General features: G+C 41.5%; 1 protein-coding gene across 1 annotated transcript in view; it reads right to left on the minus strand.

Annotated features, from left to right (window-relative positions):
• Nucleotides 1-2,520: 2,520 nt before the first annotated feature.
• RAPGEF5 (Rap guanine nucleotide exchange factor 5) overlaps nt 2,521-15,153 on the minus strand; it is a 157,099-nt gene continuing 144,466 nt past the window's right edge. Inside the window, exons 24-26 of the mRNA XM_030971095.1 lie at nt 14,666-14,730; nt 9,655-9,709; nt 2,521-6,282 (exon numbers count right to left, since the gene is read on the minus strand). Coding sequence (XP_030826955.1) covers nt 6,164-6,282; nt 9,655-9,709; nt 14,666-14,730 — 239 coding nt within the window. The 3' untranslated portion in view covers nt 2,521-6,163. The remainder of the gene's footprint in view (nt 6,283-9,654; nt 9,710-14,665; nt 14,731-15,153) is intronic.

The raw sequence follows: 15,153 nt of genomic DNA on the forward strand, positions 1-15,153 counted from the left end.
TAATAGATTCAAGAGAGGATAAGGATTAGGTGGTTTGGGAAGGCTATACCTTCCTGGTACCTCAGCCAGCGGGGAAAGGAACAGGGCAACATGCAGTCAGGGGTTTGGGATAAAAGGTTTTGCCCTCCAAAACCCCGTGGGCGTGTGCCTCACTGGACTCTCTCCCTTTATTCGAATACAGTTGCAGGACTCCTCTGTCTCCTTTTTGGACACAAACCTCTGGCGTTTGTGGATTTTCCTGCCACTGCCACTTTCCCTCCCTGCTATAAGAAACAGATGAAAAAGCCATGTTGAAGTCCAGACAGTTCCCTAAATGCATGGATTTGCATCTCTGCAAGTAAGTGGCAGTACAAACCTTCTGGGGAGACCACCAGCTGCAACTGCTTACCACTGCAATGGGCAGTGAAAATTGAAATTATGCAGACTGTAGCACTGTCATACTTTTAAAGGCTCTGTAGCAGATGCTGCTCAAGGGTGTTAACAGGGGTCTTATGAAATCACAGAATATTCTGAGTTAGAAGGGACCCAGAAGGATGATCAAAGTTTAACTCTTAGGTGAATGGCCCCTACTGGGCTCAAACCCACAGCCTGAGCATTGTTAGCACCATGCTCTAACCAACAGAGCCTCAGCTTTGTCAGCACCATGCTCTAACCAACTGAGTCAATCTCAGGGCCATCAACAGACCTTCCTCCAGACAAGAGGGAGTGCAGGAGAACACATCCCTTTCAACAACCGTTTGTTTGGCCCATCTTTGCAGACCTCCTCAGTCCTCCAGACTTTAACGACACTGCTGAATTCTTTGAACTCTGATACAACTGCAAGTATTTCACAGTATTACTGTACCCATGAGTGTAAGGTGCCCTCCCACAAGTCTCCAGTGTGAAATGGTGGGCATTGTAAGGGTGGAAGACTTACCTTCTCGGGTTTCACTGTTATATCTCAGTTGCCATCTCATAGCAGCAGACAGCAGGGCAGAGGCTCTGGGTAGCATGAAAGTCTGCTGGGACGTGAAATGCTGCAAATATTTGGGAGGTTTGGTTTTCAGGCTGAGCAGCTTTTTCCTCCTGAGAAGAGGAACTCATCCCTACCTGGGGTAGAGCAATAGTCCCCATGCAGGTCAGTGCTGCTCTGCACGAAGGGCTGTGCTGGCCCCCAGCAAACTGCCCCCATCTGCTGCCTCTGGGCTCACACAGCTCCTCTAGGAATGGCTCTTCACAGACCCCTCAGATTACTTCAGTTAAAATTCACAGAGTCCCTTAACCACCTCAAATTGCAGGCCTTCACCAGTCAAGCTCTTTTTGCTGGAGAGGGATAGAAGAGCCCTTATTTGAACAGTTTAGCAAGATGGTCTCAAGAGACATATCTGCAGCCCAGCAGCCTCTTCTCGTGGCTCCTCTAACAACTGGAGCTGCAAGGCAGCTGTCCTCAGCTCCACACCCTGCCATTTGCAAATCATCTAAAAGATATCATCACTCTTCTTGTGAAAGTCTCCCAGCAAGGGCAGTGGAGGGAAGGAGAGCCCTTCCTGCAAAGTTAGCTGCTGGCATGCAGCCACGTGTGGCTTAATTACTGCAACTGGTCTGGAGGTTCTCTCCCAGTCTTCTGGGCTACACCACAGAGACAGCAGTGATATCCAATGAAGGGACAAACCAAGGAGAACATTAATTCTTCAGATTGTGCGATTGGATCTGGAAAAGTATGTCTGTCTGTAATGTATCTTTAAACATCATTATGGAGGATTGTCAACAATTCAGGTTTATTTTAAACATTAAGGTTAGAATTCACCCTATCTGTATATTAACAGTAGCACAAACACTTTCAAGGTCAGGCTTAAGACTACTTAAAGTGCAGACATTCAGAGTCTTAAGTACTAAGTATTAATTAATGAAGTACTGCCTATTTGTAAAGCACTCTGAACTGCCATCATGTTGTAAGTACCAAGTGTTATTTCTGTCTGAAACATCCAGGTTTGGCTTGCTGGTTCCCGGGGTTAGTAAGTGGAAAGCAAGGAAGGACAGGGCAAGCCTCAGCTGCTTTACAGTGCACTTGCAGCCCATGCTGAGCTCTGCCTTCCTGCTGCAGACCAGCCCAGAGGAAGGAGAGGAAACAGCAGCATCAGGGATGACTGATGACAGGGGAAAGCATTTGCTGTCCTCAGTAAGAGGATCAAGTGCCAATAAGCAGACTCCAGAGGATATGAAGATAGATTTACTCCTCCCCTCTCCCACAGGGACTTCTCATGGTGGCTCGAGGCCCCTCTTTGGCTGAGCTGTGATGACAGGGCACAGCTGAGGCCCCATTAACATCATTCCTAGTTTTGAAACATTGGTACCAGCAAGTCCCACTGACCAGAGACAGATGAGCAGCTCTGAAAGGGGTCAGGCTCCTGAGCCTTTGTGTGAGCCTGCATCCATCTCACAAATGCAGTGAGGGTCTGTGGAACTGAAGGACTGGAAGTAAAATATTCCACTTTGGAACAATAAGTATGTGTGGTAGGCATAAAGGCACAGAGCCCAGACTTCATTAAGGTAGTTTTTATATTTTGAAAAGCAATATTAAAAAACACTGGAAAATGCAAGATAAACATAACAGTTGCTTCTACAAGTTTTAACCTTGTATTGCTTGGCCATTTTGACATATAAATTATTGCTTACTAGCGCTCATAAATACACGACACAATAATATGTACAGAGGCAAACAAGCATGAAATATGCAAAGGAAAACATTGGCAACATTGATTCTGGTAAATCAGATTATTTCATACATACCAGGTCTCATGATGGTGGATAACTACTAGCTGTAGTCCCTGAGAAGTTAGGTAAATACCTTGATTTGGGGGTTTCTATTTTATTACTTTTAATGCAAGCTGACACCTTTATGGCACTCAAGAGGGAACAGGCAGGTGTTCTTACCTCAGCTCATTGACTTCATCCCAGTCTTTAACAGTGTATAAGATGGCAATAAATAGGCTATGCAAATAAATATTACTCTGCTAAAATGTTTAGTATTTACATCTTTCTTTGTAATTTTTACAGCAGAACAGGTCTTATTTCTGATAACACCCTTTCTTTTGCCACTGCTATGCAAATGAAATTTATTGCTATTCAAGATGATGTTGGAATCAAAAAGCTGTGTTAGAGAAACATCTAAATTTGTTGCCACAAAATCCCATATCAAAGAGGTACAAAGTGACACAGCTCTTTCCTTTGTTCTATCTAATTAATCCTCTTAGGTACTAAAAATAAAGCGTGTGCAGAGTATTTAACCCCAGATGTGATTGCGATAAATGGAATTTACAAGATTTATAGATTTTATACCACATAATCTAATTGCACTATTGAAGGATGTTAAAAAATCACACAATATCACCAGTGCTGGACCCTGGGAGAGGCTCTATAGTGCTGCCCTTCCCTAATACAGGGTTTACTTCTAGTTCTCCTCCTAACTTCCACATGTTCAAACTGCTTGCCAGTCTGCAGCAAAGCTCTGCAATACTTTACCGGTGGAATGAAGATATAGAAGGGCCTTTTTTTAATTAGACATATTAGCTACAGGTTCGGGCTATTTACTTTTCCTTTATAGGAAGAGTTCTAAGGCCCAATTCTCAACACTTAATTGATGCAGCCATGTTGGATCCTCACACCTGAAACTTAAATCTGAGTTATACAGGCCACTACAAAAAGTAGTGGTAAAAAAATTGAAGAAAAGCTGTGACAAGTTGTGACAAGTTGTCTAATCAGTCACAGCAGAGATAACAAGGTTAATGCTGGCTGTGTGCTTTCAGACTGATTTTATGCCAGCTGCAAATGGTAGACAACACCTGATTTGGTGTGAAATTACAGAGGTGCAGAAAGCCAACACCTCAGCTGGCTCAAAGCCTATTGGGATGAGTTAACCCATCCCCTTACTTCATTTTGAGTTGGCAGAGTAAGGAGAGTTCCAGGTAAGTCTATCAGGCTTTACAATCAAACCCTCAGCACAGAGTCATCTTTTTTCTTCTTTTTTCCTTTTTTCTTTCCTTCTTTCATTTTCTTGTCTTTTATTCTTCTCCAACATAGCTGCTGCTTCATCCACAGTAGCCACCAAAACTATCACAGAGCCAAATGCAGTGAACTGAGAAACAGCCCCACCTTCTCACCCTGAATACCTCTGAATGCTCCCTCTCCCACAGATTTCCAGAACAACTTTGTGGACTAGAGTGTTACACCACACAAGCTGAAGCATGCAGGTTGGTCTACATACAGGTTCCTAAAAATAATGCCACAGTAAAAAAAAAATTCACAAGAGGGAGCTCAAAACCCAGGAAAGCATCCAGGTAATGCAGCTATGTTGGGAATTCTAAGTGCTGTAGCCCTAGGAAGAACTGCAGAAACACAAGCAGCAAATTGCATCTGGTTTTTGTTCTTACACTGCAAAAATGAGCCCACCACAGCTAGTATCTTAATTTGAACAGTTTTGGTCTGTTTGCACAAAAAAGTTATTTACAATATGTGCAGTCACATCTACAGAAGAACATAGGAAATTTTTACTCCATGGCCAGCAAGAGTTTATTTTTTTCTTTTTACTGGGTAAAAAGAAATTTCTTTTTTCTTAAAAAAAAATCATATAGTATTTGATAATAACAAAGTACAAGCAAATACATTTCTGAAACATCTGTTTCCTTTACAATAGATCTATACAATATTTCACAGATGGGAAAACTGAATGCATTCTACAGATTCCCCCACAGACTACGTGTTAAAGCTGCTTTTTTTTTAAATCCCTTTAAACCAGAGATAACACAATTATGAAGAGCATGCTACTTCAGTATTCCCACATTTTAGTAAAGGAGCATTTTCTTGGAAGTCTTCCTCATGTGGAAAACATACAACAGAGATGGGCAAGCAATGCAATGTATCCTCCCTGCTCTGTAAAGAGACCGTCACCGTCACTGTGAGTCAGTGCACAAAGATGCCAAGGAGCACCCTCCGCACATTCCTGTGGCATTCACTGGATCATCTCAGGGCAACTCCTTAGCACTGGAAACCAGGTGATGATGGTGCTTGAGATGTAGGTCAGCTGTAGACATTACTTTAGAAATGCTGCCTTAGCACAGGCCCAGACACAGTACTTTTAACTACACGAGAATTGTCATGGGGAGGGCTGTGAAAGGGACAAAAGCAGTAAAGGCACTCTGATGCTGAGAGCCTGGTGTGTATGCAGGTAATTACACTGGTACCCTGTAAGGGGCACCTTTCTGCTCTTTAAAAACTAGAAGCATGTGCAAGTTAGGTGAAATTTTACTTCCTGAAATGGTATTTCCAATGGGGAGAATTAGAAATGTAGATGGATCTAAGCATTTGCCTGTGAATAGATACCAAAAAAGCTGTAATCCAAGCAGAAAACGAAGTTCCTGCTATAATAATTTATAATGCATTAGCTGCAGGAGCCAGTGCTAAATCTGAGATAACTGAAAAGGAAGAAAATAACATGTTTTCAGTATACAAACAATTGTATCCATAAATTGCAAGAGAAGTGGATTGGCTCCTACAGTGTGTTTTATAAAGCATATTCGTAGAGGAGCCATAGAGTGAACTGTTTACTGCTGACCTCCACATCACAATGCACTCTCGAGTTTCATCTGGTTGCACTGCCTTGTTATATTCCTGTTCCAGGTTGTTCACACATCTCAAATACTATGCTCCAGTGGACTCATGGGAGCTGCACAGATTGCACATTATTTTTGGCAACAGTACTTTGGCAGCCTTGAATTAGTGAGGTACATACTGTGGTGAACTGGGAATCAACCCCCTTGCGGCATGTTGCTCGCTGAAATGTTTTGCTGCTGTGACACGATGATTCCTTTCTTTCTAATACTGGCAGAATCTGCATTGAAAGCTACACAGGACCAAACAATATTTTCACAGAAACCAAGCTCCTGAGCTCAAAGGACACTGCTCTGCTGCCTCAGGTCCCAGGGAGCAGTGGGAATGGCACCAAGCTTGCCCTGCAATCCTGCGAGCAGCCCCTTTGCTGGCTCTTGCCTGATTTTCCTGCGCATGTTGTGTGAGATACTGATAAAACTCAGTAAACCGTTCTCATATAGGGAAGCAACATGCTTGGCATAAACATTCACTTAATTCAAAGTGCTGCAGTTACAAGGTTACATGAAGCTGTGCACGCTCACGCTCGCGGCTCTATCCTGTGAGAGAGCTCAAACAGAACTTGCTGGTTGTCGATGACATGCAGGTGGTGGACGTATGGCTTCAGCTCGTGATGCTCTTTCGAAGGAACTTCATTGCCTGCAAGACAGGAGAAAGGGGATGGATCAAAAAGCTGTGCCTTGTCTGCTGCTTCTCTGTCCTCTGTCACAAAGTCACTGCTGTGCCACTTGCCGGGTGCTAGACAGCCAGTAACCCAAAGGACTTGCTGCTCAAGTGCAATGAATGAGGTAACAGCTAGATAGAGAACAGGAGAGAAGAAAAAAAAATAGGCAATTCTGGGCAGCCAGCATGCATAAAGGAGGGGGACATGAGGACGGCAAGAAGCTGACTCTTCCCAAGAGGAAGATTTAGTTCTGCTGGCAGTACAGGCAGTCCATCCCCTGTAAGGGTGGTTCAAGGTTTCCTTTGTGCTGCTCTGGCAGCACAATGGGACCTTGAGCAGGGGTGGGCAACCCAGCCAGCAACTCTTCAAAAATTTTAACACAGTCCACAAGACAGCAGGCCCTGGATGATTTTCTTCAGAGCCAGTGAAAGGTGACAGCGCAGCAGATGGATATGAAACCTCTTCAAAGCTGCTCTGACAGACCCCTGTGTTTTGATCTGTTAGGCTTTTGATCTCTGATCTAGTAACAGAGACAAAAGTCATGCTGCCATTTCATGGGAGTTTATGCAGCAAGAGGAATTAGCTGTGTAACAGACAGTCTGAAGGGTGGCCTGAATAGCAGTTGTTCTCTGGTACAGGCTTTATGCTCAAAATGGGCTTGTGGGACCTCCCTGCCTGTGAAACCATCCAGCATGGCTGGGACTAGCAGAGACAGAAAAAAGAAAGCCAAGACCAAGATCCTTCAAGACAGGCAGAGAAGCAACACTAATGACTTCTGGCAGACGAGCAAAGTTGGAAAGCTCCATTCATGTCCATGTCCTCAATATAACCATAAATTGAAAAAAAACCCTTCAAAATTCCCTGAACCAATCAGCTTAACTCATACACTTCTTCCCTCTCCTTTGTTTCATTATCATCCTTTTCTCCACACTCTCCAGGTGTATGAGCAAGTTTCCAGGAATCACCAATCCCACTTGTTTCTGAAGACCTCTCTGCGGTGCTGTGTGGGTAACATGGGATGTGAATGCAGCCAGTTCTGCCTGTGGCTGCTGATGGGGCTCCTGGGCAGCTGCTCTAAAGAGCTCTTGCAGAGCAGCCATCTCACTTGAGCAGTGCTGGAGAGAACAGGATAATGTGATAAATTTCTGTCAGGATATAGAGCTGACCTTTCTGTTCTGAGGGAACAGGATCCCAGCAGCTGTGCTGAACATAGTAAAAAACATTTGTATTTCTCATTAACACCTCAAATAACAAAAGCTTGAATTATGTTGTTTTCTCAGGCTGTTCTTCCTCACTTTGGAAATGCTATTATTTGTTTTCAGGATTTAGGATATAAATGTTATTTGCTTTAAACAGGCATTTCAGTTTTACTTGGAGCCTAACCAGTTTCTAATCCAGAAACACTTTGGCCTGCAAGCTTAATATACATGATACAGTTCATAAACAATAATAATATTCCTTGCTTAGTTTTGTTTGAATTTCTTCCTAGAGCGAGATGCCTGCTGCTCTTAGGCCAATCTGGGAATTGATGCAGTAGAAAGATTCACATTCCAGAGAGCAAAATAAGCCCACTAGAAAAGGAAACTGTCCATAAAGTCTCAATAAATATTCAGTGAATTCATTTCATGCCTAAACGAATTTTAGGGAAAAAAAAGTGCCTACAGGGATGTCTGTATGAGCTGCTTTTTAAATGCCAGCTTCACAATAAATCAAGTGTGGGCTAAAATAAAATAACAATTTCCTACTTCAAACTACCAGATTATATGATAAATCTCAGGTATTAACCTTGGATTTATGCTGCAAGACTTACAAAATCACTTGGAAAAATAAAAAAGGCAAAAATGAGATGAAAGATGTGCAGGGAAAGTGCAAAAAACCCTCACATCACTGAAAAGAAACAATGTTACTTTTCATAATGCCAAATAGGAGACGTTTTAATTTACAGAGGCATGGTTTGGATTAATCAATATTTCCTTCTGTATCTGAAATAAAAGAAGGCACATCTTGCTCCTTCCCCCTCCCTTCCTCTCTTATATACATTTACATACATTTATATATATATATATATATGTTTTATAAATATTTTTAGAAAAATTACTCAAGAACCATAATACTGAGCAGTCATTGTTTAAAGGCAATACTGTATATACATGTGGTAATTCTATAGAGCAAATGTTTAACAAAACTCTTAAAAGTACCTATTTTTCTTCAAGGTATCTGTATTTATAATTAAAATTATGATTATTATTCTTTTTGTTGGAGTCAATGCTGACAGCTGCTGAAAAGTCAGTGGAAAGAAGTTATTATTCAACTCTATTTTCCCCAAGGCTGCATCACAGTTCTGAACTTCTCTTTGAAAAAGAGGTTTTAGTGGCCTCAATAAACGACATGTTTAGTGAGTTTGGCTTAAAAACTAACTGCTTCCTAAAGTAGTTCTTCTGTCCCCTTCCTGTATTTAACATCTCTGCAGAGAACAAGAACACTGAGAAGGAGAAAAGCAAGGTTTCTCCTCTGTTAGCAGCAGAACAAAGAGAGCTGAAGTTTTCTGGCATGGTCCCTCAGGGTTGGATTCTCTAGTGGCTAATAAGGCGGAAACAACAACAAAAATATTTTTAAAAAAGCAAACAAAAAAAGTCCTCTGTGCAGCTGAGGCACTCGCGGTCCTTGCCTCCAGCATTGATCCTCCAGTGTCTAAAGCAGGCACAGCTATATTTGCAGCTTCTCCTAGAAGAGGAAACAACCCCCTCATTTCTTCCTACTCAACCACTTTCAAGAAACCCACAGGATCTTCACACCTTCAAGACTTCTACAGTTTTGTGAAACGTCCTTAAGAAGCCCAGATAAGCAAACAATTGCTCTTGGTGAAGAGCTGAGTGAGAAGCTGTGGGGATGAGTACCATCCTCTAGCTGCTGGAAGCCAAGGCAGCTGTGAATTCCTTACCAAAACACTCAGACTGGCAGGAGACTCCTTGATAGCTGGGAAAGGCAGAAACACCAGCATACACCAGGGGCCTCCATTACTGAGTGCAGCTGGCACAGATCTTACACAGATCTGTATAAGAGATTTGAAGAGATGGCAATTTTTGCAGGAAAGTAATTTACTAAAATTTGGAAACTGTTCCTAGAAACATTTTGTAAACTAAAGCAAAAACTGTGGGTTTTGCTGTGTTGATCTTCCAAAAATGATGCCTTCTCTTGCCTATTGGTTAAATAGGTTTTTACCACACTCTGTAGCAAGCCTGAGCAACTGGAAAGAAAACATGGGGAAAAAAAAAAACAAACCAAAAACTCAACAAACCCTCAAGGATGTACAAAGTCAAAAGAAATAGGAAATTTTGTCTACTCACCAAATTGGTTATTTCTGCAATGTCTCAATGACCGAACAGTATCTGCAATCATGTGCTGCAAAGACAAAATAATAAACATGAGTGCAAAGACCTGGGACAGATTCTGCCATCAGAAAAGCTTGAAAAATCTCATTGTCCTACACTGAACAGCAAAAAGCAACTGTGGTAATGTAGAAAATGAAGACAGCAGAAGAATATTTGCTCTTTATCTTAGTGATACCATTTGATGAAACAGGGTTAGTCAGGATGTCTTATTGATACCACACAGATTAAATGAGAACAACTCCTTAGGAACCCATGGAGAGTGGTAATGAAAAATAACCAAACAATTGCTCATTTTCTTACAGCAACTTTTATTAAACTGAAAACCTACAGCAAGGAAGGCCTGTGGACTGGGTGAGTGCTTTGGTGTTCAACCCCAGCTTTAGTGCATTATCTAAGATATTGTGTAGTCTGCATCCTCTCCTTCTGTCTCCACATCTGTATAATTGGACTGTAAGCCTCTTTGTGGCACAGACTGCACCCCTTAGTGTACCCTTGTGTAATGCCACCACACTCAGGCACCACTCTCAGCCAGGCAGTTCTCTCAGCCTAACCAGCACAAAATAAAAGAGCCCACAGCCCAAAGGCTGCAGAGCAAACACCCTGACAGCTCCACGCGTAGGTACCAAGTAAAACTGTCCTGTAGGTATCCTATTTTAACAAAAGCTGGTGCTTACAGAGATATTGGATGTTCACTTACATTAAATGGAGGAAACAAAAGGTTTAAATTTGGTTTCTCATTCAGGCTCTGGTCATCAATTTATACAAAAATTGGGATTATTCACTACAAATCAGTAGTGGGAGATTATTCTCACTAGATACTACCCAAAAAGTTCTTAAGCCACTGCTTTTAAAAATTTTTACTGTTTCTGAGGCAATTCCTCACCAAATTTAGTAAGTAACAGAAACAAATTGGAGTTAGCAGGAATGATCTGAAAGCTCATGCAAACAGCTGATGCTCATTTCACATGTCCCTCAAAAATTTTTAGAGGTGGAAAGGATTAACTGTCTTGAGCAGAGTATGTTTAAAACCAGAATGATGCAGAAAAACTCATCTCTCAACATCCTGGGAGTGGCTTACAAGGCTCCTCCACAGAAAAACTTATCATGAGAGCACATTTAATGGAAACTTCATATTTCTTTCATCAGTAAATCAAAATAATTTTTCTTGTTACCCGCTGTGCTTCATTTGCCATGAAATTACACAATCTCTTGTGCTGATGTCCTTGCACTGATTATAATGAAGTTCTAATGAGATGATCTAGATTTCACGATCAATAATGTGAGTACTGGCAGTACTAAAACTTGCACCAGTGCTGCTGCTGTGATGTTTCCCAGCCAACACTCTCTGCACTTGGATTTTACAAGTCAGAAAAACCCACACATCACACATACTGTAACTCTTTGCTGTCTCTCCTTTGTAGTCAGTCACCGTGAGGGTTCATCCCAGGGCTGGCTTCTGTAGGTGATGCTCTGGTGAGGGAAGAACCTCTCTGTGCAACAATTAAAGCAGAATTGCAAATCCTCTGGCTTTAGTATCCTAATTACGAATGTCTCTCTAGTTTCAATTCTCTGGGACCCAAAAGTAATGCAGAAGCATTACAGCCAATGTATCTGCAGAGCAAATGCTATCTCCTGTCTGCTTAAACAGGTGCTTGAATACTTGTTAGTGTGACAAGTAACACATATTTCTGGTGGCTTTTCAGCCCACCCGGGATCATTAGCACTCTTTTCACTGAGGACAGCACAGCCTCAGGCTTGGGGTTGCACAGATATTTGGGGGTGTGGGTTAACCCACAGCTGCACAGTCCTTACAGCTGAAGGCTCTAGGTAAGCAGGTGTTATCGAAAATGGTAATGGCCATTGACCTGTAATAGAGTTTGCTCAAGTGTGGCTAAGACATGTCATTGCTAAGACATAGCTGAAGGCTGGAGAGAAAAACCTGAATCCACAATTTAGTGAAACAGCTAAGAAAATACCATGGAAATTCCTTGAGATGTGACCATGTAAGGCTATATTTTCATTTATTCCTTCAGATTTAGTTGAAGAAGTAGGTATGATATTAAATATTGATCTAACACTATAATAGACTAGATTTTACACAAAATGCAGTTAAATAAACCACTGCAACCCCTTCACCTTTGCTAAAGCTAGGTAACATTCCTGAAACAACAGATCACTTCTTTTCCTTCTCTTTGCAAATTTCCTTCTTTACATTTTGAATTAACTTTGTATCCACTGCTATAATTTCATGTCAAATAAAATCCAGTCATGGTAGGATTGCTGAGTTCTAAGAATATAAAAGAAGTAGGGATTGTAGGGAGAAGGATCTTTAATAAAAGAAACTAATACACTTGGAAAAAATAATGGTTCAGACTGACAAGTCCTCCTTCAGCTGAGATGTTTAATGTAGAAATGAAATATTTCAAAATAGTGATCCAAACGGAGACACAAGAAACCATCTTTGCTTTGAAATTCATAAGTGGAAATTCTAGTCATTTATGACAGTAAGTTCCTTCCCCAAAGCAGTAATCTGCTATGGTAGAATAATTCTTTTCTTCTTTTTCTGCAACAGCAAATTTGCAGGTGAGGTTCAGTGGCTTGATCCAAATCGAGCAGGAGTCAATGTCAATCCTAATTTTTCTCAGCTAAGGCCAGAAAGTGCTCAGCGCTTCAGTGTTCAGTACAGAACACCGAGGAGGACATTGTTCTTCAGGACAAAGCCCTTATAATTAGAAAAGAAACATGGACTGATGAATAGGTGATCACGTGTATGCATCCAGTGAGTTTATGGCCACTGACTAAATCCAACTGAGCCAGGGTAATACCAGCGTGCAGCCCGAGTTTCCACTACACTGATATTTAAATCTCTCCTAAGCCCCCACTTCCTAAGCTTGCACTATTGCCTGCATTCATATGTACAGGGCCGCATGAGACAGCATGTTTCTGAGAGCGTGATCTGAATGATAATTTGGAGGAAGTGGCAATCAGAACAACTCCCACCCCACAACCATCACCTCCGCCTCTCCCCCCTTGCCATTTAAAATGCCCATTATCCATTTGAATGGAAAAGGTGAGATCCTGGCCCACTGAAGTCAATTAGCAAAGCTCCCACTGCCTCTGGAAACACAATGGAGACAGAAAGAAAAGGGATTCTTACCCAGGAAGCCCAGCATGCATTAAACATATACACGATTTCACAACAAACAAACAAACACAGCCTGCTAAGACTGGACAAGAATTAGATTCTACATATTCACTAAATAAATATATGAGCCAGTGGAGGGATTTTAATAACAATTATGGTGCATCAAGGGCTAGTTTAATTTACATGTTAATTGGATGTACTTCCAAGAGGCAATGAAGAAGAACATGCTAATGAGTTTTATGAAAACACCTAAAGGTCAAACAGTTAATGGACTAGGAACAAGAAAACCTTTCATTAAATGCAAATTAGTATTCTTGTAAACTCTGCAACAAGAAAAGGTACAGAAATCAAATAGAAAACACGAAAAAAAGGAGCTCAGGTTCAAAAGTCAGAGTCTACATCTGCTTGCAAGTTGAAAGACAACCTATATTATGATAGAATGTGAAAATAAGTTCAACATCTGGTTCATGCATAACTCCATGGTTGTGCGTTCATTCCCAAACAAATGTAAACACATGGAGAAAATAGTTGGGCACAATTCACCAACCAGAGCCATCTGCAATAAGAGTTCCATGGCACGCCTGGACAATTGCAAAGAACGTTTTGGTTTCTTGGTCAAATACTATAGGCCAAGAAAAAAAAATCCCAGCTTCTCTACTCCACCACTGTTCAGATATATAGACTTTGGCTTTTAGTGCCATAGAATCATAGAACAAGCTGAGCTGGAAGGAATCCACACAGATCATCGAGTCCAGTTCCTGGCCCTTCACAGCACCATGCCCATGAATCCCACCATGTGCCTGAGAGCATTGTCCAAACTCTTCTTGAACTCTGTCAGGCTTGTGCCGTGACCACTTCCATGTGCCCAAACACTCTCTGGGTGAAGGACCTTTTCCTGATATCCAACCTAAACCTCCTCTGACACAACTTTGTACCACTCCTCGAGTTCTGTCCTGGTCACCACAGAGAAGACATCAGTGCCTGCCCCTCCTCTTCCCCTCAGGAGGAAGCTCTAGACTGTGATGAGCTCTTCTCTAGGTTGAACAGACCAAGTTCATGAAAATGTTACCAAAGAAAAACCCCCAAACTGAACAAAACCAACCAACCACACAGCAACAACAAAAACCAAACAAACCACCAAAAACCAACACAAATTAGGCAACTCAAACCTCTCTCAGTAATACCATGCCAGAGTAGATGCCATATGATGCCTAGAGTGAATGTGGCCAAAAATAGATCATCAAGTGCCCTTATGCATAAAAGCTACAATAGTGATATTTACAGTCAGTTTAATTTGTATTTCAGGCATTATTTTCTTCCTCATTTAACATAGATCAAAAAGTTTAACTTTCATTTAAGATCCCTAAAATTACAATACCACTTGCAGGTGATAAACTAGAGGAATCTTTCCTTAAGTGATAAACTAGAGAAACCTGAGGGGAAAAACAAAAAGGAAATACAATTCAGAGAAAGCTGAAGCAGGAGAATTTAATTCATACGAAGCAGCCCACGAGGTGATGCAAAGAAATTGATCTCACTGGGTATAAATGAAGAGTGGACTGTGTAGCAGTGATGATGGCCATTATTGGTTTAGCCATTTTACACAGAAGTAGAGGAGAAAGGAAGAAGAAGAGAGAGGAACAGAGGAAAAGGGCAGGGGAAAGAGACTTGTCTGTTTCATCCTACTTGCTCTTTTCTACTCCTGATTATTTCCTCCTGGTTCAGACAGAAGAAAACCTTCCAGTGTTACAAGATAAGGAAAGCAAAGGGAAGAAGAGAACATGAATGTTTTGAAAAACAGGAAGGATAAAATTAGCTTACCAGCTTTTCAAAATTAACAAGGTTATCCAGAAACGTTTTATTTCCTTCATGGATGAATGTTACATCTGGGGAAAAAAAAGAAAAACAATTACTATTCACAACCTCTTTTTTAATGCAAATAAATAAAATTACTAAATAGCAACAAAAAGAAAAAAATAAAAAAGGTAAGTATCCCATTAAGGATTGAGACAATATCTTGTAACAGTGAAACAAAAGCCTGGCCTAATGATGACACACAGAGATTATTAGATAACAACAATACTTACACATTGTTAAGAAGAAGAGTATTTTTAAGTGGGGGCAAGGATTTCTTATTAAACCTGATCTGTGCTACTTCTGGGACGTATAATATACAGAAGATGGCTGGGAGCAGGGGAGGGCACCCAGAGGGATGGCCCTGCATGGCCCAGGCTGGGACAGGTCTGTCCCTGAGCCCAGAGCCCCACAGGGGCAGAGCCACCAGATGCTGGAGCTGGCTCTGACACCCC

The sequence above is a fragment of the Camarhynchus parvulus genome, chromosome 2 (assembly GCF_901933205.1).
Source record: "Camarhynchus parvulus chromosome 2, STF_HiC, whole genome shotgun sequence".
Taxonomy (NCBI): Eukaryota; Metazoa; Chordata; class Aves; order Passeriformes; family Thraupidae; genus Camarhynchus; species Camarhynchus parvulus.